This window comes from Botrytis cinerea, chromosome 10 (genome assembly GCF_000143535.2).
Source record: "Botrytis cinerea B05.10 chromosome 10, complete sequence".
In the NCBI taxonomy this organism is placed as follows: Eukaryota; Fungi; Ascomycota; class Leotiomycetes; order Helotiales; family Sclerotiniaceae; genus Botrytis; species Botrytis cinerea.
The window spans coordinates 866,859-894,379 of NC_037319.1; the positions used below are offsets into that span (position 1 = coordinate 866,859).

The 27,521-nt window shown below is 45.0% G+C and overlaps 7 protein-coding genes across 7 annotated transcripts; 4 read left to right on the plus strand and 3 right to left on the minus strand.

The window, feature by feature from the left end:
- Positions 1-2,264: 2,264 nt before the first annotated feature.
- Bcprp18 lies at positions 2,265-3,682 on the minus strand. The gene is made up of 2 exons (XM_001546225.2): positions 2,807-3,682; positions 2,265-2,746 (listed from the first exon to the last, which is right to left on the minus strand). The coding sequence occupies exons 1-2, from the start codon at positions 3,503-3,505 to the stop codon at positions 2,423-2,425; spliced, it is 1,023 nt and encodes a 340-aa protein (XP_001546275.1). The 5' UTR covers positions 3,506-3,682; the 3' UTR covers positions 2,265-2,422.
- Positions 3,683-3,758: 76 nt separating this feature from the next.
- Positions 3,759-4,872, plus strand: BCIN_10g02250 (hypothetical protein). The gene is made up of 2 exons (XM_001546226.2): positions 3,759-3,914; positions 3,978-4,872. The coding sequence occupies exons 1-2, from the start codon at positions 3,820-3,822 to the stop codon at positions 4,660-4,662; spliced, it is 780 nt and encodes a 259-aa protein (XP_001546276.2). The 5' UTR covers positions 3,759-3,819; the 3' UTR covers positions 4,663-4,872.
- On the minus strand, positions 4,838-5,766 carry BCIN_10g02260 (hypothetical protein). The gene is made up of 4 exons (XM_001546227.2): positions 5,548-5,766; positions 5,460-5,495; positions 5,240-5,355; positions 4,838-5,168 (listed from the first exon to the last, which is right to left on the minus strand). Exons 1-4 carry the CDS (start codon positions 5,564-5,566, stop codon positions 5,115-5,117), a joined length of 225 nt encoding a protein of 74 aa, XP_001546277.1. The 5' UTR covers positions 5,567-5,766; the 3' UTR covers positions 4,838-5,114.
- A 40-nt stretch (positions 5,767-5,806) lies between these two features.
- Bcgst12 lies at positions 5,807-7,651 on the plus strand. The gene is made up of 4 exons (XM_024695495.1): positions 5,807-6,088; positions 6,219-6,428; positions 6,654-6,826; positions 6,872-7,651. Exons 1-4 carry the CDS (start codon positions 6,039-6,041, stop codon positions 7,216-7,218), a joined length of 780 nt encoding a protein of 259 aa, XP_024551289.1. The 5' UTR covers positions 5,807-6,038; the 3' UTR covers positions 7,219-7,651.
- Positions 7,652-10,540: 2,889 nt separating this feature from the next.
- On the plus strand, positions 10,541-14,251 carry BCIN_10g02280 (hypothetical protein). Its single transcript, XM_024695496.1, has 8 exons — positions 10,541-11,265; positions 11,325-11,352; positions 11,408-11,514; positions 11,568-12,152; positions 12,199-12,476; positions 12,528-12,991; positions 13,058-13,185; positions 13,360-14,251. The coding sequence occupies exons 1-8, from the start codon at positions 11,233-11,235 to the stop codon at positions 13,609-13,611; spliced, it is 1,875 nt and encodes a 624-aa protein (XP_024551290.1). The 5' UTR covers positions 10,541-11,232; the 3' UTR covers positions 13,612-14,251.
- A 617-nt stretch (positions 14,252-14,868) lies between these two features.
- On the minus strand, positions 14,869-17,017 carry Bcape4. The gene is made up of 2 exons (XM_001556973.2): positions 16,676-17,017; positions 14,869-16,597 (listed from the first exon to the last, which is right to left on the minus strand). Exons 1-2 carry the CDS (start codon positions 16,749-16,751, stop codon positions 15,126-15,128), a joined length of 1,548 nt encoding a protein of 515 aa, XP_001557023.2. The 5' UTR covers positions 16,752-17,017; the 3' UTR covers positions 14,869-15,125.
- Positions 17,018-21,108: 4,091 nt separating this feature from the next.
- On the plus strand, positions 21,109-27,495 carry BCIN_10g02300 (hypothetical protein). The gene is made up of 4 exons (XM_001556972.2): positions 21,109-22,486; positions 22,608-22,722; positions 22,770-25,598; positions 25,655-27,495. The coding sequence occupies exons 1-4, from the start codon at positions 22,263-22,265 to the stop codon at positions 27,077-27,079; spliced, it is 4,593 nt and encodes a 1,530-aa protein (XP_001557022.1). The 5' UTR covers positions 21,109-22,262; the 3' UTR covers positions 27,080-27,495.
- Positions 27,496-27,521: the final 26 nt, after the last annotated feature.

A 27,521-nucleotide genomic window follows, 5' to 3' on the forward strand; every position in this document is an offset into this window, starting at 1 on the left:
AATACTTGCCGTTTCCTGAATAGACTGACTGATGCATTACAAGTTCAATGCATCAGCACTTGTTGCTCCTTAAAAAGTGCACGAACCCATCCCAGATGTGATGGCAACTTGTGAGTGGTACAAATCACAAAGTAATGGACATAACGTTTGAATATCTAGATAGTCAGTTAACTTCACTTCACTCAAACGAGAGTGGTTAGCCATCGTCACCTATGAAGTAGCATATGTCATTATACCATTACGTAATCCGTGTTACTCTCCACAAAAGAACAAACACCTACCCCATCCAAAGGTAAGATCTCAAAATTCCCTATACATTCATTACAAAAGGAGCTAAGAATATATAATAATTTAAAAAAAGAAACGACATCAAAAGGTCAAAAAACGACACCTGAGTGATTCGAACACTCGCTCCCGAAGGAAATGCCTGACTTTGTTGTAAACAATAGCAGGGCATCGCGTTAACCACTCCGCCAAAGTGCCTGGTGATTTGTTGACCTAACGCTCGTCTGTAAATATATAATGCAATCAACCTGTGAATTGCTCCGTCACTTCATGCACAAATTAACTTCCGAAATACCAAAATCTTTCTAGACGTCATGAAATCGAGACATTGACAATTGCACAGTCAGCTGCAATTTTATCGTAGGTCAAAATACTATGCTCGCTCCTGGCGGCAAGGCGGGCGCCCATGGTATATAATGCAAAGAAGTCCATGCGAATAATTTTGCAGAAAGAAAGTTTCTTTGCGCATCTACTAGTGAATGAATGGCCTAGTAAGAAATCAAATTTTCAGGCGAGTTGTTAGTGCGCGGCTGAATTGATCATGTAGGAGTAGGAGCAGTATTGTGTATGTAGACAAGTTTCTTCAACTCGCGCTCGATTGCAGACATGCAACAAAAATGTCCAACCTCCGAGTTCTTTGTGTGAGGAACTTCAATCTACTAATCAAAAATGTCTTTGGGTGCAAGTCACTTGGTCTTCAACAAAGAGCTTCGCGTCTCCGTGCAGCAGGCATATTTGCACGTGCGATAGACGAGCTTAGAATCTTTGACCATCGCTAGACTATTTGTAAATCCCCGAAATCTACTATTCCCAAAATTCTCTTTCACCCCGTCTCTAAACAAAGAAGAATATGCAAAATTAGTTTTGTTGCATATCTGACATCTGAAACATGTTTTCTACCTGTTCAGTCAGGACAAAGAGATTCTTTGTTCCAGACTCCCAAATGAGAACCTTAAAAAGACGAATGAGGCCTCGAGGTTGTTTTTGCAGCAACTTTTGTTGCTTGTCTGTCGGAACGAAAGTTCCTTTGAGGAATATTGAAAGCAGGAATGGAAGGAAAAGGAGGGTTCTTCTATCATGATAGTATTGAGCGCAGGGCTAAAAATTCCTTGGGTGGTCAAGACATAATTTTGATCTCACTCCGTCTTTGTAGTCATCTCTTTCTTGCTTGATATTGCATAATTGCAATGATTACTATCTTATTCCTGTTATACCGTCTAATCTTCAAATCTTCAAATCTTTATCTCTATATCATGACTCAAGATGCGATATGCAACAGAAATAATCTGAGTAGATTATCATTTGGTGTCATCTAAGTCGCTAAGCGAATTCGTCATGGTGAAATAAATGATCTAGATGAAGAAGATGTGACTCGTGTGGCGTAGTACGGTATGACGTATGATGGGAAGGTCTTCGTACAAGGGCCCCCTCAGTTAGGAATATCGAACGCTGCAGGACTGCCTATCTATCATGGGTAGTATACAAGCTACAAAAGTTAGGACTTTTCCGTCGAAGGGGGCAACTTCTAGCGGCCAAAATCATGAAAAAACCATGAATATTCATGTGCACTATATACCTACGCATCTGGAGCATACTAGCATCTACTAGTATCGTGAATGGTGAATGATAAAGTCGCCTCCAAACATTCACAATCTCCCTTTTGCCAAGATAATATTCATCTGGACATCTCTAGGTTACCGATTGAACTAATTTGAGGCAGCGAAAACCCACCAGCCCCCTTCCTCGAACATCTCCCTAGACACAATTTCCATTGTTCAAGATTCACATTGGCCGCCGGCCATAGAACTTCCTGTCAGAATGGGTATTATCCGGTGGAAGCACATTAGCATATGTGTGCAACCTTGAGGTGAATCAACTAGAGACCAAGGGGCATGGCATTGGAGTCTTGAAGCATCGGTAAACAGAGTTACTCAACATAACACAAACCCTCGTTATCAAAGCAAAAAGCAGAAATGGAATGAAACAAATCAAACAGCAAAATATAACAATACTTTAAATTAGGTGGTGCTACACGCAGCACTTTGGAGCCCAAAATGGACGTAGGCTCAAAGACGCAGATGGGAAACCAATTGTAAGCTCCCTCGAGCCGCAAGCTCTAAAATATAACTACCTTTTCTCAACCCATCAGTTGCCTGATATCCTCCGGAGGCCATCTAACCTGAGCAAAACTGAGACACCTCTTAATACTCTGCAAAAACTTTCTCGTGATTTCATCTCCCATCACATGTCCCTTATCAGTCTCATGTAATTTCTCGCGTGCACTACGCTCGTGAATACCCACCATCGTCACACCGATTGGCCATGCAGCCTTTCCAATACTAAGACGTAGATACCCATCATTTGCATCGACGTATCGTTTTTCCTGCGCTGCTTTGACAATCTCCACAACCGGGCCTAGAATATCCTCATCTAGATCTCCCTTTTCGAATTTGCGAAAGAGCTATATATATTGTCAGTTTAAGATTCTATAGTGTAGATAAGTATGCGAAAGGAAGCTTACAGGAGTCATGTTATCTTTACTCTGTACCATGGCATTATAAGCCGCCTTACTAGCAAACGTATCCCTCTTCTCTTTCTCCAGCGCATGTTCCCACTCTTGTAAAACCATCGTAAAATAACTCGCCAACTGTCTGAACAGATATTTTCTCCCCTCCTCATCCTTCGGTACATCCTCGACCTTCATATCCTTTTCCTCAACCAAAACCAATGTCGTAGGAATTGGTCCCGTCGTCATAACCACCCCCAATTTCCTGAACCTCCTTAATCTCTGTTTATGAGTCTCCGCAAAAAGTTTCGCAGGGTGTCCCATCTCCCGTAATTTCAACACCAATTCCTCGTCGGGAATATCATCTTCCACCACTTCCTCCGCATCCTCTTTAACCAATTCCGGCAATCCTAATCTTTTCCTCCTCTTTCTCTCTTCTTCGGCTTCTCTTTCCTCCCTCTGTTTCCTAGATTCTTCAGCTAATCTCCTGCGTTTTTCCTCTCGCGCTTTAGCAGCTTCTTCTTCTTCGTCTTCGCGTTTGCGCTTTTGCGCTAATTTGGCCTCACGCTCTGCTTCAATGGCGCGTTGTTCGGCCATGTATTTGGCCTGTCGTTCCGCTTCAATTTCAGACCGCTTCATGTATTTCTTAGAGGTATCGGTGGAAGATTCGCTCTTTTTGGATATCTCTTTAGACATGAGAGATGCGAAATCCATGATGGCGGTTGTGATGGTTTGCGCCGAGGATGATTGTGTTTATGGTAATCGAATTGGTGATTTTTGATTAATATAAACGTTTTTATCGTTTCTGTATCTTTCCAAATTTCGTAAATAGATAAAATTGAGCGAGAAATTGAATTGTTGATTATGTAGAAGATGTTGTCGTCAGATTGCAGGAAGTGTACAAAGCCCAAGGCTGAACATTTTTTGACGAGGCCTTGATTCTGCCTCGAGAACTTCTCACCTCAAAGTTACCCTCCACCAACATCCTTCCTCTAAACGCATCATAGCTATCCCAGCTCATGATTTAAATGAATATGGCAACTACTACTCTCACAAAAATTGATCGCAACACTACCGTTCCATTCCATCTCAAGCTTTTCTACAAAAACGGTTCATTTCCCAGGTAGGCACACAAATCTCAGCCTTCCCATGATATTTATTTATATTCATTCTGATGCGAAAACAGAATTGAAGAATTTAACCCACACGGTGAATTGCCTCTTCACGTAAATATATCTACATGGCAATCATGTACTCTGCGCGAATTATCACACTTACTAGCCACTGCGCTCCCTGATATTCTGCCCGATCCGGCGATTGGAACTCGTCTTTCATATCGACTTATATTTCCCGATTCACGACCTGCTGTTAGTGGACCCGCTAGATATGTAACAAAGGAGCTTGGCAGTGTTGTTATTGGGGAAGGAGGGCCGGGAATTCTGCCAGATGAGGAAGAGAGTTCGATTGTTGGGGAAGGAATTATGGCGGGGAGTTTGATGGGGGAACCAGAGAAGACGCTGCAGGATGCGAGGTTTGTTATTGGTGATTATGTTTGTTGTGCAATTTTACCACCGATGGCGGATGGAGGGGTTGCGCCGCCACCTAGTGGTCCTTCGAGAGGCGGTTTTGCGGGTGGAAGATCGGAAATGGGTGGGTTTGGGGGAAGAGGGGGGATGGGACCAAGAGAAAATGGATTTGGGGGTGGATATAGAGGGAGGGGAGGTTCAAGAGGAGGAGGGTTTGGTCAAGGTATGGGTCAAAGCGGAGCGGGTGGTGTGCCGATGGGAGAATGGAGACGAGGAGAGAGGATACCGGATGGTCCATCTGGGGGAAGAGGTCGTGGGTATGGAGGTGGAAGAGGTCGATATTGAGGGGAGTAAGAAGACATATGATACCAATTACCATGCCATTATGAATGGCGGCGCCGGGTTTCCTTGGAACACTACATGATCTCTTCTCCAATCATCCACGATTTACGCAAGCCAATGCTCTACTCTCTCCAATATCATCTCGAATCTTGAAGCATTTTTATCGGAGTATTAATAACGGATGGGTGGTAATCGGTTCGTTTCTTAGAAACATATTAGGTCAGTCCTGCAAAAGCTGTATTGAAAATTACCAAAGTCGAGTAAATATCAATACCCATATCAAAAGACCATGCACTAAACGACGATGGTGAAGAATGCAAACTCAATTCCATAGCTCTCTCTTTTCCCATAGCATCTCATGATATCTCCCTCCACATATGTACAGCTTCCCGCATTCGATCTTTGCCTCATTCTTGTATTCCCCCCATCCTCTTCTCCCTCCCCTTCATCACCATCTAGAATTCCGCAATCGTATCACCCCTACGCTTTCCTCGCATATCCCATTTTCCCTATCCTCACATTAGCTTCCCAATTCTCCGCCTCCATTCTACAACCTGCGAATGGCCTCGCAATATCTTACTTCAGTCTTGATAGCCATATACCCAACAATACTCGGAATGACCGCTCCAAAGACAAATGAAATCGCGGCAGTACGACCCGTCCATCGGAAATACTTGTGGCGATTGGTAGACATATCTATAACCCATTAGACCCTCATCTTCTCCGCTATCCCATCCCCGCCACCTCGTCATCGCCATCGTAATCCGCCGCAAGGCCTCCCGGATGCAGAAAGAACATACTGCTATATTTGACCAACGCGGGGTCTACCGCGAGTACTATTTCCGCAGCATTAGTCCGGCCCAATACGCACAGCGAGGAGATACAAACCATGATCGTGACCAGCCATTGTGAATGAAGTTGCGAGGATGAAAGAAACGCTTGCGTGAATGATTTCTCGTTCGTTCAGGCTCTGGAAATCCAGTGTTCAAGCCCCATGTGAATAGAGGTTCGCGGTTGAAAGCTCAGACGCCGGAAAAACGTTTGCCGATAGTCCGTAATATACGCACGGCTGAGATTTTGGGCGATGATGCACTTGATTGATGTGCCGGATGGGATGGATGGTCCAGTTTTTTTTCATTTTATCACAGGTTATCAATGGGTTATCGATTGTGCCGAGGTGGGCTGAGGGCGAACTAATCGGTAGTGAGATAAACTTGTTTATGGGAGGGGAATCTACTGAGAGAGTGCTGGAATGAGAGTGTTTGATTTCTTTTCTTTGTATTTGTGTATCTATTTTGATTGGGATTTTTGAGATTATAGGTTATCTTCATTAGAATCTCATATTATTTACAATAGCTATCATATATACTCCAGTAGCCATGTCTTCACCAGCTTCCGTGTCAGATCAGCCAAAGGTCAAACTTTACTGGTAGCAGTTCTCCCTTTCTCTTCTCTCCCTCTCCTACACACATACATCCAATCCCTTTCACCCCATCCATCCATCTCATCTCATCTCATCTCATCTCACCCCATTTCTCCCGCCAAACTAACAAATCCAGGCTCAACCAATCCCGATCTCAACGAATCCTCTGGCTCCTTGAAGAATTGAAAGTACCCTACGAGCTGGAAATCATCCACAGACTTCCCTCCAAGCACGCACCTCCCGAATTGAAAAAAGTGCATGCGCTGGGAAAATCTCCCGTCCTTACAATTCTACCCGTGGGAGCCACGGAACCGGTAGTTTTGGCGGAGAGTGCGTTTATCACTGAGTGAGTTTACCTATTTCTTTGGCGGGGAACGGATTTGAATTCAGAGATTAAGAGGGATGTAAATATGGAATTCAAAATAGAAATAGAAAATGGAGGGCTTCAATCAGTCCCTGGTTTCTGATATGATGTATCTGAAAGAGAAGATAATTTTGGATATCATTTCCCTAGCCTTCCCAGGTCCCAAAAGAAGGTCTTCCAAGCATAAACACTAACTCACCCCCAAAGATATCTCCTCGATCATTTCACGCACGGCAGTACCCTTCTCCCCACCCGCTGGAAGCCCGGTCAAGAAAACACTCTCGGTGGCGAAACCGAAGAATGGACTCGTTTCCGCTATTACATGCATTACGCCGAAGGCTCTCTGATGCCTCCCCTCCTGGTCGCTCTCATCATGTCTAGTAAGTCCTTCCTATTTGTATTCTCGAATATTACTGACTCTCTAGTGATCAATTCGCCCAATCTTCCATTTTTTATCCGTCCTATCACAGGCATGATAACTTCAAAAGTACACGAATCATTCCTGGAACCGAATTTCAGTACTCATTTTACCTTTCTTAATGAACAAATCCAGAGCTCTCCAAATGGTGGAAAATATCTCTGTGGTGAACATCTCACTGGTGCAGATATCCTCATGTCATTTCCTCTTGTAGCAGCTAAACAGCGCGCTGGATTAACAGAGGACAAATATCCGGAACTTTTCGCCTATACAGAACGATTAGAAAATGAAGCGGGATATAAGAGAGCTGTTGAAAAGATTGTGGATATCGAGGGAGAGTTCAAGGCGATTTAACTCTGAGGGTTCTTTGGTAATCACCATGACTGTATACGAGCGCATCAAGCTCGAAATGCCAAGTGGGAGAAATGAAGCAATATTTGTGTTTCTTGTCCTATATATATTTCGCTGAATCTTTTCCCATTCGATGTATTTTATTATTGTACCGATTATAGATAGATCTCATTTCAGTTCTTCAATGGACTTTCATATTTACCGATCTTCTATACTTTACCCCCACTGCAAAGATTCAACAGGAGGTTCACTGTATCACCCTACCTAATATGCAGGGCGGTAGCTTCGTGTATATCATGAGTACTAGTTTTGAGTTCTGGTGATACTATACATCGAAACAGTGTGATTTGCCGAGGCGATCAAGACGATGTATTGTTCGATTTATATCGGCGAAAAGTCTAAGGCTTCAAAAGTTGAATTAATTGATTATATAGCAAGAAATATGACAAGATTTACGGATATCTGAGACCTAGAACATCTATTGGAAGGATGAGTTTACATACTCTCCTGACCATGCTACTCATTACCCCATCAGATTATTTGTGTTTCTGAGAAACAAATGCTACGTTATGTAGAGGTAAAAGCTTCTCATAATGTGTATTTGCAAGAAATCGGGCCATACCCCAATTGGGATGTGCTCTTCCAACGATGGGAGTAGAAGAAAAGAAAGAAGAAGAATTGCCGCCTATGGTATTACTGATAAGGCCACAATGATACAATGATCATACTAGCAAGGATTTTCGAGAGAGTTTTTCGTCCTATGAGCAGGTCTCAATCTACTCAAAGAGGGAGCGGTAATCTGATTTTTCTATGTAAAATTTGACATCGAAATACCAGCTTGAGGCATGCTCGCTTATTATAAACGGACTGGTTGAACGGCCGACTATTTGGCGAAATTTAGAGCAATCCGTCGCGAAACCCTCAATAGTGACCTCTAACTATGAAACCATTACGCCTGTTTTCACTTAAAAACTCCACGGGGTTTAGAAAATTTAGTTGGGAATAAGTGTGACAGAATGCGGAAACATTGCAAAATCACAGGCGCCTTGTACAATGCGCATCCCGATATAGAAGTTGCTCGATAATTTGCCGAAGAAAGGAAACGAGATATCGACGGATGGTAGATTCAGCTCAAGGTTGGGCTTGCTTTCGCGTCGCAAGTCGATCCACGATGCTGAAGGGACAGGAATGGTATGATAGGATTTGGCCCTTACTGGATTGGAACCCTCAAAATATTCGCGCTAGGACTTTGAGTTTGCTATCATCTCAATGACTGGGTGATTGCGGCTGGTTGACAAAAGCCCAAGATCGAAGCCAGAGGTGGGGCATTTATGAATGATCCTTGACTTGTTAGTGGAGTCGGGAGAAGATGGAGAAGTGATGGATGTTGAATATAATGGGATAAGACGGAGAATAAAGGGAACCGGCGGGGTGAATAATGCTGGATGTTCTCTTATGGCTTCGAGACACTCGTATACTGATAGGTGTGAATACAACCCCGGTGAAGTTAATCTAAATTGGAGGACTTGGGAGCGGCATGCTGAATGCGATTTGTTGAAGCTAGAAGGCGAGACTTCATCATGCTAGCCTGTAACACATCATCTCCAGTTTGGGATGCAGAACGATCAACTTCAGGCAATAATTGAAAGATAGATCAGATATTTCGAAAAACGATACATTGTATTTCATTCTACCCAATGTTGCCCAATGCTGAAGTTCTTTTGACAACTGGACGAATGAATATCATATACAGCCCCCTCATTCAAAGAATTACTTAGAATGGTTCTAGAACAAATTTTCGAGCTAAATGATCTCCTCGCAATCATTTTCTATAGGCAGTAGATACATACAAGTCTAGGCTTCATACAGACCACTTTTATCTGAATGCATAACAGATAATCGGGCCCAAAGTAAGAAAGACAGCCTGTGCTCAAGCTTCTTGAAAAATCTCTGAAGGAGAAGCGGAGCATATGTTGATATATTTATATTTTCAATCGAACAGGAAGCTGCCACAACTATACGACCCTCCGTACATAAATTTATCGATGTACTAAGTGCACTGTACATAAGGTGTGCAGCATGCCAACTACGCATACATACATATACCTGTGAGTAAGAATGCGTTCAATAAAGAGAAAGAAAACGTCCACTTGGACCCCTCTCGTTCGTTACAAAACGACACGAAGATGAAGATATGCCTTCATATTGGAGAATTCTGGAAGTTTGAAGGAGCTAAGTTTCCTTGATATTTTTCTGTGCGTTTTCATGTTCAAAGTGGATACCCTGCACATGAACTAGCAGCTGTCGGTGAGAGCATTGCAGTGCAGTGTGCATAGAACGGCCTGAGAATACCTGGCCCTTGTCCATACAATTATGAAGGGTGGTATTTTTACGCCACTCAGAAATTGACCTGCAGATAAGGCGATGAAATGCGTTTGAATTGGGCTTGAAATTTGAGACACACATGAACAAATGCATGAACGAAATTGATGAAGGCGTTTAGATGACTCGAGAAAAAGTTCGCCATCGTAGTGTTTCTTTTGCAGAATCAGAATGAGGTTCTTCATCTATTGGTGCTGCTGGCATGAAAGTCATCAGAAGACTGACTATCTTTCTGATCCATTCCTGACATTCTCGGGAAAAAGCAGATAAGTTGATAGACAGTGGGGTAGACAGCATTCATTACCCCCGAGGTTCCGTGTAGGATGGGATTCATGGGAATCTTGGAAAATGAATGGTACATAGACGCAGCAGGGTTCAAATGCGGGAGGTAAAAAATGGATCTGGAGTTGTGTGTGGTGGTGTGGTGTCTCCGTCTCAACGCATGTCGGTGGAACATTCATCTCCAACCGTCCAACGCAGAGATAGTTCAACGACTAGGTAATCCGCCGAGCCAGCCAGCTACTGAGGATTGGGGATCGTAAATGTATCTGCTCCGGAGACAGAAGTCCATAAAAGATATCCAAACTAGTCTGGCGAAGGAGGCGAAAGAAGAAGTACGTGGCAGCTTGGTGTTCGCGATCGAATGTTCATAGAATGTTACGGTAATGGAAAAAGACAATGTCGTCTTATCTTTGACAAATGGCATTCTATACTTTCTCCCATGTTTGGGTTTTTGGGTTTTTGGGTTATTGGGTTGTGGTGAGAGTCGAATGAATCAATCGACAGATATTATGGAGGGGTTGAGGGGTCGAGGAGGGGTGAATGTGAGAATGAATGTGAGAGTGAGTACGAATATGGATATGGATATGATTGGGAATGTGAATGTGAATGTGTAGGAACGGGAATAGGAGTAGGAATATGAATATATGTCTCTCCTCTCTCTGCCCTTTGCCCCTTTGCCTCTCCCTCTCATCTTGTCTTTTCTTTTCTGGATCCCCAGCTACTCACCGTCTTGCGAACAACTAACCGTACGGTACGAAGCATATCCCGTTCATATTACGTTCATGCCCCTCCGTGCTTGATACTCCTTCCTTGCCGCCAACAAAGTCCCTGTCAATTCATTTCCCACCAAGCAAAACTGCCAATCCCTCCATACATCCATACAGCCACCCGTTTCTACGCTTATACGTTCATACGTTCATACGTTCATACATCCATACAGCCATACATCCATACAGCCATACATCCATACATCCATACAGCCATACATCCATACCTTCACACATCCATACATCCATCCAATCTAATCCGCATCCACATCTACCACCCATTCTTCCCCTCCCCCAGCATTTCCACCATCTTTCTGGATTTAGTTAACCGAATGACCATCCCATACCGTCATAATAAATCTCCACTAACCTCTTTCTGACCTTGATAGCCTACTTCCACTTATTTAGAATATCTATCGCATATCTCTCCAAATTATTTCTCCCCCGACTTTCTTCTATACCTGCCCATCTACACACATTAACTCGACAACTCTTGTAGAAGTCTTGTTTATAGTGGTTTGTGCGAACATTCAAGACGTCTTTGTCTTATACATCAAAATACAACCCTCTTGTAAAGAAATAAACAATGGCTTCCCAACCAGAAGATGTTTATGCAACTGTAAGTTATGATCATAGCTGGACAAGAATGGGATGGCTTGAACTGACAACTTTGAATAGCTTCTTTTGACCGACACCTACCTTCCAGGTTTGTTTTATCATACTAAGCCTGCCAGAAATCATTAACTCATCTTGCAATCCAGGTGCTCTGGTATTGGCACATTCTCTACGAGATGCTGGTACTACCAAGAAAATCGCCGTGCTTGTCACGGTTGATTCGGTGACCTCTGAGAGTATGACTGAACTTCAGGTAAGCACTCTACTTTGGGGCAATATGGGAATTAATCTAACATATAATTCCAGAGAAACTTCGACTATGTCATTCCCGTCGATCGAGTTGTCAACCAATTACCAGCCAACCTTGACCTCATGGGCCGCCCTGATCTTCACTCGACTTTTACCAAAATTACATTATGGAAACAAACACAATTCCGCAGAATAGTTTACATGGATGCCGATATGGTTGCTCTTCGTGCACCAGACGAGTTGTTTGCTCTACCAAATCCATTTTCCGCCGCACCAGATATCGGATGGCCCGACATCTTCAACACAGGTCTTATGGTTTTAGATCCCAACATGGGCGACTACTATGCTTTGGAGGCCATGGCAAACAGAGGAATTTCTTTTGATGGAGCTGATCAAGGTTTACTTAACATGCATTTCAAGAATACTTACAACCGTCTAAGCTTTACTTACAACGTCACCCCATCCGCCCATTACCAATATCTCCCAGCATTCCAACATTTCCAATCTAGCATTAGTGCCGCCCACTTTATCGGAACGGATAAGCCATGGAAAGTTGGAAGACAAGCCAGTGTTGGAGCCACTCCTTACCACCAGATGACCGGAAGATGGTGGGCAGTTTATGATAAACATTACAAGCAGACGGTAAGTCTAATATCTTCAATCATAGAGGAAGCTAATGTTTCTTCAGTCGGCGACCGGAACTTCCAACGGAGCGGCACCCCTTATTGTACAATACCTTGTTTTTGGAGAATTCCAGCCCCAGACCCAGGAGGACCATTCCCAAGGAGCCCATTGTGAGAAATTTCTACATTTTAATGCAATTAATGATACTACTACTACAGCAGAGGAACCATACCATGATCATGCAGAAACAAACTTGGAAAACAAAGAAGCTTATGATCCCCCAGTACAGGCGAAATTGGACCAAACTCGGAACATCTCATATTCACCATGGGATGCCAGCAAGTGAGTGTCATTGCCATTAAGAGCGGAGGCGATTTGTCTAATGATCTGTAGAGCACCACCACCACAAAATTCGAGACCAGAAGCCTCGAACCTCCCCGATAACCATTATGCGATGTCCAACGATGCTACCCCATTCCGAGCACCAAGCCGCTACCCAGACCCCCCAAGTGACATGTACTACGAAGTACCAAAGGCTCCAAAATGGCAAAGACCAACACCAATATTCCCATGGGAAGCTAACCCACCAGTACCCTCAAGAGTATTCCCTGAAGATGATTATGATGACACAGCAGTACCAGAAACCCCCGTTGCCGGTTCGGTAGTCGCAACTACCGAGGATGAAAGAAGCATGCCCGCCACTCCTACCACTCCAACCATGTCGAGTGTCAACGATCCATGGCAAGCTTATGCTAGGGCAAATGCGTGGGATGAAGTTCCAGAAATTGAGCGATACATTGGAAACATGTCAAAGAATCGCAAAGGCAACATCCAAGTTCTTCAAGGATACGGCACAGGTATATCACAGATTTCCAGCTTAGGAGGCCGTAGGCGTAGTATGAGGCTCACAGACTTTCCAACAGAGCTTGAACGGCCTAGTTTACCAGTAACACCCGCACCAGTTAGAACGCAACCTACTTTCTGGGGTGAAGAGAGAGAAGAAGATAGCACATTACCTCCCGCGGAAGGTGTTCCTGCACAACAAGATTGGGTAAGCCTTTTTGATAAATTCAATGGAACTTTTGATGCCTTCAGAAGTCTTTTTGAAGACCCTAAGAAACCTTTCCTTGGCCCCAGTGCCCTATTTTACGATCTTACACGGCTTTTGAAACTGTTCAATAGGCTATTGAATGATCTTAGAAGATTCTCACTGACACCCGGACAGGACCCAGCAGCTCAACTTGATATGCTTGCTAGGCGTCAATCAGATGTTCTAGCCAACAAGTTGGAAATTCCAACGCGCGAGATGCCCTCGAGACCACTCCCCTTCGGATCCGAACCAGTTAACCAAGGAGCTATCATTGAGGAACCTTCTTACCATGGACCAGGAGCAGCTTGGGAGAAGGACGATAATTATGCCACTAAAGAGACTCCTTTACTCCCAAGTGAAGCAGAGAAAGATGTTTTGGAGACTTAGAGAAAGGACCAGGCCCTAATAAAAATTTGCACGTTTATATATCCATGTATATTGACTTTTACATGTTTCTCCAGCATGCGTTTTTGCCTTTTACTTTGCTGTGTCTGATTTTTGATCCCTGATTGAGCATTTATGGAATGAGCATGGTGCTAGTGGTATATTTGATTCATGATTGCCTTTTGCCATTTGCCATTTGCCATTTAAGCTTTGATTTGCATTTACGTGTAAATAGAATTCCCGCGAGGAGTATATATCTTATCCCTTGATTTTTTGATGTTTTAGGAGCTAATGACTGGGAATTTGCCAGGAGGAAAGAAGGGAATTTTAGGGAGGCGAGACAAGGGAACGATGTTTAAAAGTTTGCTTGTGCGCTTGTGCTTGTGTATTATGGTGGCTGTGGTTGATGGGACGAGATTGGTACACCAGAGCTGACTAGTTTGACGAGTATATTTGTGGATGGATGGATTGGTGAATTGGGGCGAATGGCTAAATGTAAGGGAGGAGATTTTAATTATGGAGCAGATGTAATTATAAAGTGAATTGTAATGATGAAGGGGTATCGAAGACTGAAGGAGAATGTGAATGCGAATGCAGATGTGAATGAGAATGTCTGGTCTAGGCTAGATGATAGTCTAGATCAGAGTTCTGATATGAGGATATGAGGATATGAGGATATGATACCCTGCATAGTACATCCCATGCCACACCATACTCATACCGTATTTACCACAATACTTTGCATACTTATTATTTCACAAGTGTTGACAATGCTTATCAGTGTTCGAGTCTGTGAGATGTGTAGTGGAACGGAATGGAGGTGAGATGAAGATTGCTGCGAAATATAGATGAGAAGAGATGAGATGAGAAGAGATGAGATGAGAAGAGATGAGATGAGAAGAGATGAGAAGAGATGAGAAGAGATGAGAAGAGATGAGAAGAGATGAGAAGAGATGAGATGAGATGAGATGAGATGAGATGAAGATGAAGATGGCTATCTATACAGTTAGGTAGTTAGGTAGTTAGTTGGTTGAGTGGTGAGTGGTGGGTGGTATGGTATGGTGTGTGTGATATGGCGTGTTGGATAGATTATTATGCTGATTCATACTGCCTACCTACCTATTGATATTTGCAAGGAGCGAGGAGTGGGGAGTGAGTAATGTGAACTTGAATAGGTGATGGACGGGATTGGAAATTATATATATATATCAATCACAGTTGTTTAATGCTTTGATCATAGTACAAGCACAAGCATAAAAATGAATGTGTATATTTATACAGATTCCTTAATCACTTTCATCTCATATTCATATCCAAGCAATCATTTTAAGATTTATTTTTATTTTCTCTTCTTTTCATCTGATCTCATATCTCATAATTCATTCATTTCTCTCTGTCCTCCATTCAATAATGATGACATCACCAAATCTCCACACCCCCCTAAACATCATCTCGCTAATTCCAATCTCGTACCAGAACTCCATCCGTTATTCTCCTTCACGCTTCCCCCCTCACCACTAATCTACCAAGATCTTTCCCTCCAAATGCGAGAAATGATTGAAGAAACTTTCAAACAGACGAATTCCATGCTCTACATCAAATGCTCCTCCACATTCTCTAATACTATGCATACTCAACATTGGATTACCCAGATCAAGGGTTCTGGTTCCTAGCGCTGCGCTCAACATAGGTCCAATAGTACTTCCACAACTGCTATCATTTCTGACCACGAAGAGTTGGAGTGGTACACCACTCTTTCCATCTTTCGAATCTGCGGAAGGTTTGGCCTTACGGGCAACTTCTTGAAGAAGGACTATACCAGGGGAATTGGTGGCATATCGTTGATTTGCGTTAATTTTAATGACGGTTCCTTTGTTCATTTCAGGACGATGGTCTTGTTCATATTTTTGCGCGTAGTTGGGATGGATGGAGTGGGCCATGTCTGCAGAGATGAGGAAAGAAGAAGCAAGGGTTTGTTCGTAGGCTGTGGCGATTTCGACGTCGGACTCACGGTGAACCATGTCGTAGGAAGACGATGAGCCGGGACCGGCAGTGGAAGCGGGGATCACGGAGAGACGTCTGAGAACCGCGGGGAGAAGGTTAGAGGCTGCTCCGTGCGCGGATGTACTACCAATTTCTTCGTGATCGAAACAGGTGATTAGTCTGATTGATGATTCATCATCCAAAGCAGCAGAATCCTTTACCGATTCGATCAGTCCTTCAACGCTGCAGTAGGTCATGCCCAAATTGTCCAATCTGCCCGAATAGATGAGTTCATTGTTCAACCCACCCAAACAAGCTTTTTGTGTATCGTATAAGATCATTTCAAAGTCAACGATATCATCAATACCAACACCTACATTCTTTGCAATCAGTTCCACAATGTATGGATGATGACGAGCGGTCATCGCTTGCAAGGGTTTGTATTCATCCGAGTCCTTACTCTCCTCTGATGGAGTCGGCCCGTTCTCGCTCGCTCCTGTACGATTCAACTCGGCAGCCACCAGCCCGGCAATTGGAAACAATTCGGTCTCTTTATTCGGATCGAAACTTGTGGCACGATTGAGATGAATGGCCAGAGTAGGAATGCGGAGGATTGGTCGATCGATTTTGACGAGTTTTTGTACAAAGTTTCCATCCCCATCTTTAACCATGGCTCTCCCCGCTATGCTCAAATCTCTATCGAACCACGATGTCCAGATGCCACCCCCATATGTCTCCACACCCACTTGTATAAAACCAGAAGCTTGTTTCTTGGATACCGGCTTGATACGTAAGGTAGGAGAATCGGTGTGCGCACCAATCATGGCAATTGGGTTACCGGCCTTCCACTTCTTACCGATGGCGAAAGCGACGATTGAAGAAGCATTTCTGGTGAGATAATACTTTCCCCCGGGTTGTAAACTGGTCGACCAGTTATCTCGCTCCTTGATCTCTGTGAAGCCCGCTTTAGAAAGTCGTTGAATGGCAGAGTGTACTGCATGGTAGGCTAAATGGAGAAGTTAGGCACGACTGCAGAGATAAGATTGCCATGGTATTGATGGCTTATTTATGTAATTCTACTTACGACCAGGTGAAGCATTGAGGAAATCGAGAAAGTCGTGTGCCTTTGCTTCCGCAGTTGATAGATTTCGGTTGGACATTTTGTAAGCGGACGAGATGTAAGATCTGCACAGTGTGGGAAAAGGGATGGAAGTATTTCTTGCCGAAAGAGAAGTGATGGAAAGAAAAAATGGTGGTGTTGATGGTGTTCTTAACATTAGACTAGGAAGCTTCCTTTTGAATTCACTTCACCTGCACCGAGATAAGGTGGGACATTCATCCAAGGTGGAGGTGTTTACTTTGTGGTTGCACCGACCAGCCTCGCACGGTTACTGGAGCAGATGTTTATTACCAATGATCTAAGCACAGTGTGGAAGGTGAGAAGCCACACTGTGGCGCATATGTCTCGAGTGGCGGTAGCTCAGAATCTTCACCATGGAGAGGCGCTGATTGGCGGCTGCTGATTGACACCATCCTTGCTCTAATTTCGAAAGCCTCAGGACGCGTGCAGAGAAAAAAGCAAAGTGAGGCAGCAATGAGACAACGAACAGGGTAGATCCTTGCGATGGATCCTTGCATGGCGGCTTCTGTTTTACTTCAGAAATCCGTCTCCAGTTGCGAAGTACACATCAGATCTGCTCTGTGGTGACACTTATTCACACTTGTGAGCATAGGATGAATTCGTGTTTGCTGACGATTGAGAGAGAGTGTGTGTGCGGGTGCGGGTGCGGGTGCGAGTGAGAGTGAGAGCGTGCGTGTGTGTGTGTGTGTGTGTGTGCGTGCGTGTGTGTGCGAGTAACTGGATGCTGGGGGGCTAGTAGAGGTTGGTACCCAGTCGCCATTTGCGCACCTCGTCATTTGCTACAGAGTCACTCGAACGGTTCAACACGCCGTACGCCATAATTTGTATGAGGAAGTAGACTATTCCATAGACGAAGAGAATTAAAGTCAGATAGGTAACTGCATCACATCGCCTGTCTGTAGCATCTGCTATTCCAATGTCGAAAGAGAACAATTCCTCCATTCTTCACGCTCAAGGAAACAGATCTTCCCCTGTTCCTGCAGACACGGAAGAAATGCAAAGACTCTCATTCGATGGCAGATATCCAGACACCCCAAGATATCACACCAAAAGGTTAGTGTTTCCCCGGCATTGATTGCCACTAAAGAAGCGCCATGAATGCAGCCATGTCGATATTGTTTTACTTTGAGGATTGCATATTGGACGAAGAAGAAACAAAGTTCCGTTGCAGTGAAATGAAGGAGGTAGGGGCGAGGCATGTTCTTCTTGACATTCTGTCGAGTATTTTGCGACGAGTGGTAATGAATCAATTGATTCAATCAATCGACGAGATGGCATGCCAGAGGGCATTTGGAACTGTCGGTCGTGATATGATAAAACCATGGTTTGTTTCCCCTTCTCACAAGAGAATGTTTGTCTGGGCAAATCCACCCGCAAGTCGTGACATGTATTGATTGGATGGCACGAGACGAATTGGGACGGAGTGGGTGGTACAATTTGCCTTGCCTTGCTAGGGTTTCTGGCGATCATCACTTCCCCCTCCTCCCTCCCCAGCTCAGCCCATGTCAATGCTCCCCTTCTACTTTGTACATTTACGAGAGAGCGACGGACATGTGGTTTGAAGGATTGCATGTTTTGGATGGGATGGGAAGATGCATCAGCTGAGGAGGAGGAGGAGGAGGAGGAGGCGGATGTTGTGATGTTACCATGACTTGTTTTTATTTATGACTATTTCAAAGATCTCTGGAGGAATACTTTTGGGATGTGTATGTGTATGTGTATGTATGTGTAGGTATGCATATGTATGTATATGTATGTGTATATATATGTGTATGTGTCTATATCTATATCTATGTTTATGTCTATGTTTATGTCTAGGTATGTTTATGTCTATATTTATGTCTATATCTATATCTACATCTATGTCTATATCTATATCTATGTCTATATCTATATCTATGTCTATGTCTATATCTACGTCCTCTGTATCTCGCCTCCCTCTAATCGAGACAGACAGCAAGGGAAACTATCCTTCTTCCTCATTGGAAAACCGTTGCCTCATTATTACCCAGTACGTAGTGGTTAGTGAATTGGCATTCCCCTCATTCGTCCCATCGGTGCTGGTGTTCATAAACTCTAAACCATAAGCCATAAGCCACAAGTCATCACCATAAACCATAAGTCATAACCCATAAACCAGCAACCATAAACTACAAACCATAAACCATAAATCATAAACCACAAACCACAAACCATAAACCACTGAAACCCCAAAGGAGGAATGAGAAATGGGTATTTTCCCTTCCCTTCCTCCACATCTACATCTACATCTCCATCGATATCTCCATCTCCATCTCCATCCACATCCACATCCACATCCACATCCCCATCCACATCCCCATCCACATCCCCATCCTCGAGAATTCCCTTTACCCACCCGCCCCATCTGGATTCCGCAGTCACCGACAATCAATTCATTTTCTCTCCCTCTACTTTATTTATTTTTTTCCCTTCTCATTCTTTTTGTTGTCACCGTCAGACAGCCTCAATTTCCAACATCCAATTGCATGACCCCATGACTATACGAATTAATAAAGGTTGAATGCTCTGTGTGCCATCCATCCATCCCTAGAAAATCATTGGCAAACTCTTACCGGATTGGGATTCCAAGTGTCCAACTAGGGCTGAGTAGTTTTCAGCGGCCTCTTGGGAGATGGTGGGTGTTACTTAATTGATAGATCATGATTCGTCGATGAAGATTACAAGAGAGAGAGAGAGAGAGATGCTGCCTAGGACTTGATCTGTAGTTCGAATCACAATCACCTGTTGGATTTGCCTATATCTGACTTCTCATCGAGGTATGCTTTTAGAGAGAACGACACATGTGCGAAGAGATAGATGCATGTCGAATGAAGAGGCGAGGGAGGTGAGGGAGGTGAGCGCTGGGGAGGGCCTTACTTACCGGTCCCATCTACTGTCGAGCATCCATCGACATGTCATTGACAGCCAACTAAACTGTGGGTCGAATCGAATCTCCCCAATCTAGCTACCGACACCGATTACTAGGGAGTCGCTCCAACTCCATCGACTCTCCATGCAACCCTTTACCTAGATAGTTCGATATTGTCAACACAGTAGTCCCGATGGATCCAGGTACTTCATATCCAGGTAAGTGATAAACACTCCAGAGCTTTCGAGAAAGAAACAAGAAAAAAAGAAAAACGAGAGTCGTAAGATTTCCACCCTCACCCTCACCCTCGCTCCGTACAGTCAGTCAATGTACATCGTACACCTTCCTTGCTAGGTATCTATTCCCACCAGCCATAGATAGACTTTTCCTTAGCTTTCCTGATCCATGCAGGGACGCACATCATTTGAGGAACGGATTAATACCAAGATGGTCAATCGAGTATCGCCCGTAGCATAGTAGTGTATCTGAAATACGATTAATGATTCATCGTCGGTCGACATCGCGATCGCATTGACTCGTTGTCGGTGGGATGAGAGCAGATCACATGTAGATAGCAGTATGAGCAAGTATCGGCAAGGCAGGGCAGCGCAGGGCAGCGCAGCGCGGAGAGATGGACGGGGAGATTGGTCCCAGGGACACATCTGATGTTGTAGGATTCGTTGACTCAATTGCTTCTTCCCGAATCACAATGGGCGCTTAACGGTCTCGGGGTCTCTGGGTCTCTGGGTCTCTGTTCTCCATATGATTCAAATGATACGAATCACCCCCCATGGATCTATCTGATACAATACGCATCTACGCGGCAGGCCGTTGCTCGAGGACTTATATAGGCATGCGAGATTCTACACTTTTGCATGCCGACAGCCACTTTCCAAACCATGACAATAACAACAAACATATGGATAATGCAAGCGATGAGCAAACTCAAATTCATTCTCGTGTGCACATTATTGCCCTCTCGGTCCAGGCCAGCATCCTCCGCCCTCCTCTGTTTGAAAGGTTGAAAGCTTGAATGATGGACTATGACCGAATGGGTGGTGACTATACACAAACTAAGCCTACTTGGTCCAGAGATCGATCATGCTATGCTCCACTTTGTAGAAGAGCAATACCGACCGACCGATAGATCTATCCCATCCCATCCCATCCCTCCCTCGCACCTTTTTGCCTTTGTAACGGTGCTAGTCCTTGGTGTCTTCTTGGGCTCTGCTCTTGCTCTCGGCTCTCCTCCCGCTCCTACGCCACCCCTTCATTCCAGCGCAGAACGCAGACGAGAGCTTCACCCGCGCGCCCTCCCTCTTGCTCGCGATCAGTCCTGCAATTGCTTCTGTTCCCCAGTGCACCTCGGGGGGGGATGAAATGCAGAGCAAATCAATCACCGTACATCCATCCACGGTACCCACACCCACACCCACACCCATACACACACACACACACTTTAAGCAACCACCACCAACCTTACTAAGGGACTAGCATCTCAAGCATCTCAAGCATCTCAAGCATTAAAATGGCACTAACAAATCATAACCCTGCACCATCGAATTTAGCGTAGTCATTTCCAGCCCAGCTTCGGTATCACTTCTCTGCCCTTGCCATTTCACCTACATTTTACTTCCGCCCACCACTTTGAACTCATCCCCATCCATCCATCCCATCCCATCCCATCCCATCATACATACACACATACACATACACATACACACTCATACACACTCATACACACATACACACACACACGTTCATGCGTCCTGAACAACTTCTTCACAAAACGACACAAACGGGACGACCCTCATCGTACATGGATCGAGAGTAAAATATGTTCACATAATTTTTATCCTTCTTTTATTCGGAGAGAAGCGCGAGAAAAAAAAGAGAGATATTCAAACGCATACATAATCGATTATCGCATCGTCATTCTTCCCTTCTCATCCAAATACGACGGCCCTGCCCTGCGCGATAGTATTTGATTCACTCTAGACGCTACTCACCTAGGTATCGAATGAATATTCAGCTAGTCGATTTATTAATCAATCAATCCATTGATTCACCGAATGTGCTGGCTTTCCAGGGCACCTAAAGGCAGTCAACCTCGATCAAATTAATTCCTCCTACCTTGAACCTTCTTTTCCTTTTCCTCAACACACACGCACACGCACACACACCATCTACCAGCTTACAGCCTCCTCCTTCGACGTCAAAGGTACTTGTCATTCCTTCTTTATCTTTCCGCCGATCCCCCATTCGATACCTAATATTCGATTCTCGTACACTTCAGAGTGCGTCGCAAACGAAGGCACTATCTCCAATAAGGACTTTTTTCATGGAACACAAGGTCTAGCTCGATTCGAATGTAACTGTGGCAGCCTGCAGCCATTTTACGGCTCGCCGCCTATTGTCAGCAATCCATAGGACTTTTGACTTCCCCCGCCTGGTGCCAAAAGCAACAACAGGTTCAACCTCGCAATCTTCTTCAACCAGTCCCGTGTACCCTCCACCATCCTTGGGGTAAACACGCGCGATATTTATTCCGCCGTTCGATCTTGGGTTGGCGGTCTGAATCAAATTTCAAGTCGGTCCTCCTCTAAGTAGGAGAGTGGCATTGCCACACCGAATCCCAAGATGGCCTCAAATTTTCCACAAATGGGTGGTGCGGGCCAGATGATGCCACAGCAACAGCAGCAGCAACAGCAACAACAACAGATTCATATGCAAATGCATCCAAATCGACAACCCCAACAATTAAACCATATGATATATCAGAAACTTCAACAACAAGGAGCACCACCATCAGGATGGCAACAAATGGTGCCGGCTCAGGAGCGTATGGCAGTCATTTTCAATATGTAAGTTGTTTCCAGTTCTCGCAATTTCAGCCTCGGTGATTTATGTATCCAAAATGATCTTCAAAACAAACCTTGTACACAGCACGTAAATCTTCGACGATTGAGACTGACTTCTATGCAGAATTGGTGCTTTACGACTTCTTTCTCAAGGTCAAACCACACCTCAGCACATGTTTAAGCTTCTCGACATTGCCCTTGGCTTCGAGAAAGAAGCATTTATGACCTCGCCCGATAAAGTATTAATTCATATCAATGGTGCAAGGCTCACAGCTAACGAGTTTAGATTTCCTACAAAAATAAAATGAATGACAAGCAGCGAGAATTACAGCAAGCTCGAATGCAATCCCAGCAAAGTATGCAGCAACAAGTCAACTCACAAGCCCAAGCCCAGCAGCAACAGCAGCAGCAGCAGCAGATGATGATGAATCAAAACGGCATGCAGGGCCAAATGCCGAGAAACAATCCTCAGCAACCTCCCCAACAAGGCTTTCAGCATCTTCAACACCAGATGCAGGCGTCGCCTCTACCCCCTCAGCAACCTCAGGCCATGCAGAACGGCCTCCCAAACGATACCCTTCCACAGAATATGCCTCAGAATGCACAATTGCAAGCAAATGGCATGCAAAATCAAATTCAGCACGGATCTGGTAGACCCATGAATGGCCAGCCACAATTACAACCGACACCAAACGAGATGCAGGAAATGAATCGAGAAGCTATCAGAATGTGTAACGAAGCATCAGAAAATGACAAGGTCAACATACGGAACACCTTGAGGGCAAAGATGACTCCACAGCAACTCCAATCGCAGGAACAGAGTGGAGCAGACATCGCGTTTCTATGGTATCGCCAGCAACTGATGAATAGATGGCGTCATCGTCACATGCCGATGGGGCAAGGACAACACCCTACACTTCCACAGCACCCACAAAATGGTTCTGCAACGGCTCCAGCCATGCAGCAACAGCGATCTATGAACCCAAGCCCAATGAATGGCCAATCGCAACCCCCTACAACCATGGGTGGGGGCCCAGACTTTAATTCTTTCTTGGGCAACATGGAAAACTTAATTGGCCAACAGCAGCAAGCGGGGGTTTTGGCTCAGGAAGCAGGTCAAGTTGTTGTACCTGTCAGTGCGCCAAGGAATAACACTCCCCAGCCCAATGTTACAATGCCAGGACAAGCGATCAACATGAACGAACAACGTTCGGCTTCCAATCCCATGGCGAGAACGCAGGCCCAACAGGTTCAAATGTTTAATGCTCAGCAGTCACAAAGATTTCAGCAACAGCAGCAGGCACAGCAGGCACAAGCTCGTGCAAATGCAGCCGCCAAGGCACAGATGGGACTGCAAGGCCAGCCAGGGGGAATGGGTCCGGGGAACATGGCATCACAGCAGAGCCCTGCTATGAATACGCTCAACGCTCCTATGAGGACGCCGTCTCAGCAGATGGGTCACCCTGAGGCTGGTGGGATGATGCATAATGCACCATTTGGCCAGTCACTGGATCCACGCTTTGGTAATCCAAGAATGTTTGGTAATTCCATGAACCAATTCAACCCCGCAATGTTGCGAGATATGGGCCCAGAACAACGTCAACACTTCTCAAATTTGCCACCTGACAAGATGAGTGAATTTGCGAAAAATTGGCAGGCTCGACAGCAGCAGAACCCAATGCAACAGGCACAACAAATGGCGATTCAAGGAAACAATAACCCACTCCGCCAAGGACAACCTGGACCACAGTCTGCACAGCTCTTGCAACAGCAACAACAACATGCTCTAAATCAATTTATGATGACCCATCCTGGACAACGACCCCCTGCGTCGTTATTGAACAACTTGACTGCGCAACAACAGCAACTGATCGTACAACAACAAATGGCTCAGAATGCAACCATGCAGCCGCGGCCTGGAAATATACCTGCAGATAATCATAGACTGGTGCAACAAATGGACAATATGGATATCCCTGCACAGTTCCTCGCTAACAATCAAATGTTACAAGGAATCCCGCCAGAGGTCAAGAAGTGGGGTCAATTGAAACAATGGGTTAGCACAACTCCCACGATGCCACCACAGGCACTCGAATCCGTGAAGAACGCCCAAAAGATGCACCTAATGCAGCTTAGTCAAGCAAGACGAGCCGCACAACAGCAGCTCAACCAAATGGCCACGCAGACTCCAGTCGCAGGACAGAATGCAATGCCTATGGCACCTCAAAGAATGTCGGCTCCTGTTGCCCAAATGGGTCAGAATCCCACCCAAATACCCATTGGAATGAATGTGGCTCCTGGACCAATGCGACAGTTCACGCCCCAGGACATGGCTAACCTTCGTAATCACCCAAGTGGGAAACTTCTTGGCGCCAGTGATGACCAACTGCGACACATCCTGATGCAGAATCAAATGAATCAAATGCAACGTCGTCAAATGGCAGCAAGCATGGCGCAGGCGAATGGTCAACAGATTCCACAAAACACGATGCAGGGACTACCGAACTCAGCCCAAATGACGGCTACACAGCAACCGCCCGGACAAATGTCACAACAAAAGCCATCAACTTCGGCACCAGAACCTGCAGCTACACCCGTACCTACACCTGCTAACCGCCCTCGGCCTCCACCAAATAACAAGCCGGCAGTCGCACAGAACCCGTCACCTGCTCAACCTGCTAAGAACAATCTGAAACGAGCTAATAGCGATGATGTTGTAGAAGTACCAAATCCCAATGGACAACAGGGTCCAGCGGCAGCACCACAGCAGAGAAATATCACCCGGCTTACGCCAGAACAGATAGCGAAACTCGATCCGGAGCAAAAGAAAGCCTATGAGGCTACTCTACGTAAAATGTTTAATGCAAGACAGCAGCCACCAAGCAATCCTGAGGTGGAAATGATTACCAGAAAATTCAAAGAATTTGCTGCCGAAGCAGAAAAGGCTTACAACGATAACCCTCCCGGTGATATTTTTATGGATGAGGAGTCAAAGCAGGGCATGCGCAAGTCCTTGGAACCTATGCCTGGTCATATTAACAACGTCTCGAAAGCCATGTTGAGGTGGTATCAACAAACTCGTGATGATTCTCGAGCTAAACTATTTTTCCGCACTGTAAGTTTTAAACCCAACTGGCCCACTACTTGATGAGCGACGCTAACCCCTTTCAGCGATGTCGTTTGGCGAAGCAATTCAAAGACCCCGCTACTATGAGGGAGCCTAAAGATACTTTTTCGATGAGGCCTGCTGATGTGGAGCAAACTAAAGAGTTTCTCACTACAATGGTAATGGATATCGTCACTAAAAATCCAATGTTCAAGAAGAATGGCGGATCGTCAGACTCTCAAGGTACATCAGCCAATCCATCTGGTGTATCAACGGGACAAGCTTCGGAAGCGGCTGTGCCTCTTAATGCCGCTAATTTACAGCAGCAGCAGCAGCAGTTGCTCAAGATGAACCACCAAAGATCGAATAGTCGCAGTTCTCACCCCCCAGCAGCCCCTACGTCATCTCAGCCACCGTTTCCATTTGGCGCTTCATCTCCTCATGGTCAGCCTACATACCCTGGGAAGCCTCCTGCTTTCACTCCTGAGAAACTTCATATCCCCGCGCGTAAGAAGCAGAAGCCAAATGGAACACCGGGCCAAGGTCAAGGCACTCCAGGATCGACTTCCTCGCCCCAGATCACCAAAGTCCCCTCACCTGAGGTCAAACGTCAACAAATTCCAGAGCCAAAAATTCCGTCCAAGCCGACCTGGCCATGTAACGACGAGGTTTGCGAACGCCAAAATACTGGATTTGAGAGCCAAGAGGAGCTTGCTCGTCACACTCAAGTGGAGCACAGGCTACCCATGCAAAACCCACAGAAGTTTGCTGAGGATCACCTCCGACCAGTTCTAGGTCTGGATTCTCAGAACCAATCAAATGCACCAATGGCGACTATGGATGCAGCTACATCATCTAAGCAAGGTCAGACACCGAAGGTTGAGACTGTCACTCCTTCTGCTTCAACTGCTACACCTATGAATCGTCAAAACTCAGCGAATTTGCAGGGTGGTATGATGCAAGGTAAAGCCAAGCACCAGTCTGGTTCGGTTACGGATACAGCCGATTCCCAGAAAGGCATGAACAAGGATGAATCGAATGCACCAGCTCAAGACGTTAATATGGATCCTTGGGCGAATGCTACCATCGATCCTAACGAGCTTGTTCGAGCTTTCCAGCCGTTCGAAGGCGGCGCTAACGGGGCTATCTCCGATGCGAATAATTACCGGTCTATCACACCAAATGACACTCCAGAATCGAGCAAAGACGGCGTATCAGAACCCACTAGTGATATCTCTGAAGGGGCTAACTTGGAAATTTCCTTGGACATGTTTACTGATTCATGGTTTCCATTCGGACTCAGTGATACTGATGCTCTTGTGGAAAATGATATCACCACCTATGGCGCAAATCTTGATGGAGACTTGACCATGTTTGATGATGTGGAGTTTGCCAACGTCCCACAAACATGGGATGATATGGATGGCAAAGTAAATTTTAATGAACCGTTTCAATTCAACATAGATGAGCATTATTCGATGGATGTCTAGTTGAGTAAACGGTGTATCACGGTTTTTGGAGGGCGTTTCTCTGGTTGGAAGGGTTTACAGGGTACTTTGGAAAATCAATGAGATGATATACCAATGAAAAGCACGGCGTCTTGGGATAAGACTACTAGGGGGGCGAATAGGATATTCACCTAGTACTTTTGTTTTTAGCAGGGCGTTCAGTGGGGTGAAGAGTTTTCCTTGGCTGGAATAAGCTTTTGGTTATTATTACATATCATGATTATAATGGCCCTTCTTGAACAAATATATATTAGTCATTCTTGGTCTTTCTTTCCGTTTGAGTTGGGCGGCGCAACGAAATAGGAAGCATGAGTTGCATTTGGTTTAAACTTAATTTGGACTATACATGCTGTACAACACTTTGATTGTAATTTGAGAGAATAAAGAATTAAATATCATATTTTGAATGTGTGTATATGTATGT